The sequence below is a fragment of the Taudactylus pleione genome, unplaced genomic scaffold, assembly GCF_031769625.1.
Source record: "Taudactylus pleione unplaced genomic scaffold, aTauple2 ptg000401l, whole genome shotgun sequence".
Taxonomy (NCBI): domain Eukaryota; kingdom Metazoa; phylum Chordata; class Amphibia; order Anura; family Myobatrachidae; genus Taudactylus; species Taudactylus pleione.
This window is the reverse complement of record NW_028284803.1, coordinates 816,135-820,774: the sequence shown is the minus strand read 5'-3', so window position 1 is coordinate 820,774 and position 4,640 is coordinate 816,135. Positions and strand designations below refer to the sequence as shown.

Genomic DNA, 4,640 nt, shown 5'->3' with positions numbered 1-4,640 from the left:
ATTAATACAGTAGGTTACACGCTGTGATCTAAAGACAATTTAGCGCAAATAAATCATACAGACCCAAGGTACAGTTGTTACATACGCACGCGCTCTGGGACCAGATACTGGCATCAGCAAGAAACCTCCGTCAACAGCATCAGCAAGAAGACTCCCGATTGGGGTCAGAGGGCGCATATATATATACCCTTACAGGGATAGGCAATACAATAGGCAAGTTTGATATGATTCCATTGGTTCTCCGTCACGATGCTTCTGTTACAGGACATTTAACAGGTCAATTCAAATGGACACAGGTCAGCCTCCAACAGCCTTTTGTCTCCTTTTTCCCGCTGCATGCAAATCTAAGCTGCTAATATTACATATTACATTTTAGTGTTTTAACTCTCTACAGTCAATAAGTTGCGGATGCATTTTTGCGATCTTCTCACCGATGACATCGGGAAGCTGTTGAGACAGAGTAGATCAGTACAACACCAAACACAGTCTGCTTATCATGTACTAAACCTTAGATATCAAAGAATCTTTATTTCACAACATTAGTAATAAATGAATAAACCTTGAATATTACACTTTGGAGCTATGGAACCTTTTATGTAAGTGTGCAGTGTGTAAGTATTAGGGGTTTGGGAAAAGATGCTAGTTAGATTTATGTAGTGAGGACTTTTAACTTGGGGCAGTTGCGTACGCATGAAGCTAATAAACAATGATCATACGCGGGGTATTATGCAGTCGCTAATGTGCGTATTTAATGTGTGTATGAGGTATGGTGAGATATGTATCGCAAAATGCTAATAATAGCATTGCCGTATGTACTTAAGAGTGAGTTTTGCTAAAACGGCGCTGGGCGGCTATTCACAAAATGGCGTCGTGCAGATCTCATTTTTAAGATTGAGTCTTGTCGCCATTCACAAGATGGCGTCGCTCCGATCTAATTTTTAACTGATCCCGTCTCAGCCAATTATCCGGCTTCGACACAACATAACTGAGAGCTAACCTAACATCCTTGGTGGCCCAGCAGTCAATTACCTGGTCCCGATGGCTCCAGCGGCTTCTTCCAGATACAGACGGCCATGTGTCATGCAAATCCGGTGCTGGTGTCTGAGAATACTTACCAGAACGCAACTCGTCAAATTATCCCTACCAGTAACCCTCTCCCTAGTGCCTAGCCCTAACCTCCCCATGCAACCGAACCCTAACTCTCCCGGCGGTGCCTAACCTTAACAGTCGGGATTCTGGGAATGTCGACATTTCACATAGCGATATTTCAAATGTCGACATTGTGAAAATAAATTAGTGTTTTTTACAGAAATTCCCCAAAGCCGGGTGGCACCGTGAAGATGCTGTTGGTTGCAGCAAGCAAACGCTGAAAACTTTCAGTTTTTGGATTTGCTTGATGCTAGGTGGTCCTCTCAGGCCCCTAACAATGAATGGGACCGTCACTTAAACCTTGCAGAATGAATGGGACCGTTACTTAAACCTTGCAGAATGAATGGGACCGTTACTTAAACCTTGCACTATGAATGGGACCGTTACTTAAACCTTGCACAGTGAATGGGTCCGTTACTTAAACCTTGCAGAATGAATGGGACCGTTACTTAAACCTTGCACAATAAATGGGACAGTTACTTAAACCTTGCACAATAAATGGGACCGTAACTTAAACCTTGCACAGTGAATGGGACCGTTACTTAAACCTTGCACAGTGAATGGGACCGTTACTTAAACCTTGCACAGTAAATGGGTCCGTTACTTAAACCTTGCAGAATGAATGGGACCGTTACTTAAACCTTGCACAATAAATGGGACAGTTACTTAAACCTTGCACAATAAATGGGACCGTAACTTAAACCTTGCACAGTGAATGGGACCGTTACTTAAACCTTGCACAGTGAATGGGACCGTTACTTAAACCTTGCACAGTGAATGGGACCATTACTTAAACCTTGCACAATAAATGGGACCGTTACTTAAACCTTGCACAATAAATGGGACAGTTACTTAAACCTTGCACAATAAATGGGACCGTAACTTAAACCTTGCACAATAAATGGGACCGTTACTTAAACCTTGCACAGTGAATGGGACCGTTACTTAAACCTTGCACAATAAATGGGACCATTACTTAAACCTTGCACAATAAATGGGACCGTTACTTAAACCTTGCACCATAAATGGGACCATTACTTAAACCTTGCACAGTGAATGGGACCGTTACTTAAACCTTGCACCATAAATGGGACCATTACTTAAACCTTGCACAGTGAATGGGACCGTTACTTAAACCTAGCACAAACGAGCATTTCCGCATGTGTAATGGACCCGTTAGTGATAATGAATAGCCCCCATAGGGGGAATATGTATCAAATCTTTTAGAGAGATAAAAAAGAAAAGTTGAGCATAGAAACTAGTCAGCTTCTGTCATTTCATAGACTTTGCTAGATAAATGACAGAAGCTGATTAGCTACATTGGGTAACTGCTTTATTTTATATCTATCCAAGTCTTGATACATCTCCCCTTTTGAGAGCAACATACGTTTTTAAGGTGCATTGAAACAGAACAAGAAGCGCTCCTATAATAAATCCACTACAATTCACATAAAAATATGACTGTATACATCCTTATTTATGGGGGAAATGTATCAAACCTTCTAAAGAGTGGAGAGGTATAAAAGTTGCCCATAGCAACCAAACAGCATTTATCAAGTACAAAATGAGAGGTAGAAACTGATTGGTTGCTATAGGCAACTTCTCTACTCTTTAGAAGGTTTAATACATTTCCTCCTTCGATTCTTAAAAATTTCCCAGCAGTTTACATGCACTTACCTTGCATTAAAAATGCAGAATGATAATGCCAGTGACAGTCAGTGTGTATGTAGCCTATTATTATAATCTATTAATGCAGCAGCCTGAGGCACCAGACCAGGGACAGGCACATACATCGATGGTCATCCTAAAGGTGGGTACACACGGGACGACTTTTGTCAACGATATGAACGATAACGATATCGTTTATCATTAGATCGTTCATATCGTTTACTTTTTTTGCATTGAACGACCAATGATGCGCGTGGCCGTATGGACGATGGCGATATCTGAGGTCGACCGTCCAACTTGCTCGATATCTATGAATTATTCATCATTTATATTCTGTCAGAAATCGTTCATGTTCAAATTTAAAATAGGAAAAATCGTTCAACGATAACGATGATTGAGCAAGTCGTCCCATGTGTACGCAGCATTACTCCTGCATCACCCATCTCTCTGTCAGTACCACCACCAGTGACTCACCTCAGAGGAGACCTCCCGGAGACAGGTCTCCCCATTCCCACTGGGGTGCAGCATCCCTGAGGAATTAATGAGGAGATCCAGGTGGCCAAACTCCTGTCCCACCTTGTGTGCAGCCTCCTGTATATCCCGCTGGCTGGTGACATCCAGCTGCAGGACGGTGACTGTCTCTGGGTTCCTCTCCCTCAATGCCTGCAGCTCAGCGGCCAAGTCCGGCTCCCTACAGGTCCCTATTACTTTGGTCCCATGTCTGGACGTAACCAGGAATTTGTAGAACTGGAGGCTGAGACCTCGACTTGCTCCCTGCACCAGCACTATTCCGGCTGTCATGGTTATGATAACACGTGCCAATGGGTCTGCTGAGTAGCGCAAGATGCCATTGCTGCTTCTAAAACTTCAGAAATGCTTTACATAACATACAATACATTGCCACCTAGTGGAAGGCCTTTAGAGCTGGCCTAGTGGCCTCATGAAGAGGCAATAGAAAAGCTTTGACAAGATGGCTCCTGTTTAGAGGACACAATGTTAAAGCACAGCCATCCCCTAGCATTCAAAATGCAGATACAGACAGAAACCTGTCGTTGGGCGATGCTCCATCCATGCGCCCCCTCTTCCCGTCGTGCAGTTCGGTTTGGCAACTCCTGTTTGGAGGAAATTTAAATAGAGATGGCGGCGGCTGTGGAGACGCACAGACTGTCACTGCACTGCTACACCCTGAAGATCTTGGAGGACTGGGATCCCTCGTGTGACCACCTGAGCCCGGTGATATGTGAGTGCTGAATGGGTTGTGCCTCTGTGTGGGTATATAGAAAAGCCACATAGGTTATCCTTACACCAGGCTTAGTACCTGCTCTGTCTGTGCCTGTAGACTCCAGCTGCCAGGGTGTCATTGTATTCTAGTTCTATAGCACTCAGCTGGGGATGCACAGGTTGTCCCTCCCTCCTACCTGTCCTGATTTTGTGAGCTACGAGTATTCTAAGGGGTCAATTCAATTAAAGTGAGTTGGCGTTATAATGCCATTAAAAAGCAACCAAAGGTCCTGCATCTTGCCCCTTACTTGTGTATTTCTTTGTATGTAGCCCAATGGGGCTGCAAACAAAAATCTGTAAGTCCGGTGTTGTTGTACTTATTTACGGTTACAAGTAAATAGCTTCTAGTTGAATCTACCCCTAACATTGCATCAATAATAATAATTACTATCATTTAACACTGTAATCCTCCTGTCCCCTATTGTTAATTCTATTAAATATGCATTTACCAATGTATGTGGCATATGCTATAAAAACAAAAAAAGTGCTGTACAACTTAAATGATTCTCTTTTTGGGGGGCACTCGTTGATAAATAGTGTAT

General features: G+C 43.1%; 1 protein-coding gene across 1 annotated transcript; it reads right to left on the bottom strand.

Annotated features, from left to right (window-relative positions):
* Positions 1 to 3,291: 3,291 nt before the first annotated feature.
* LOC148506470 (uncharacterized) lies at positions 3,292 to 3,618 on the bottom strand (the record flags this gene model as incomplete). Its single annotated transcript, XM_088446712.1, has 1 exon — positions 3,292 to 3,618. A coding segment is annotated over exon 1 (327 nt), but the record flags the coding sequence as incomplete, so codon positions are not given.
* Positions 3,619 to 4,640: the final 1,022 nt, after the last annotated feature.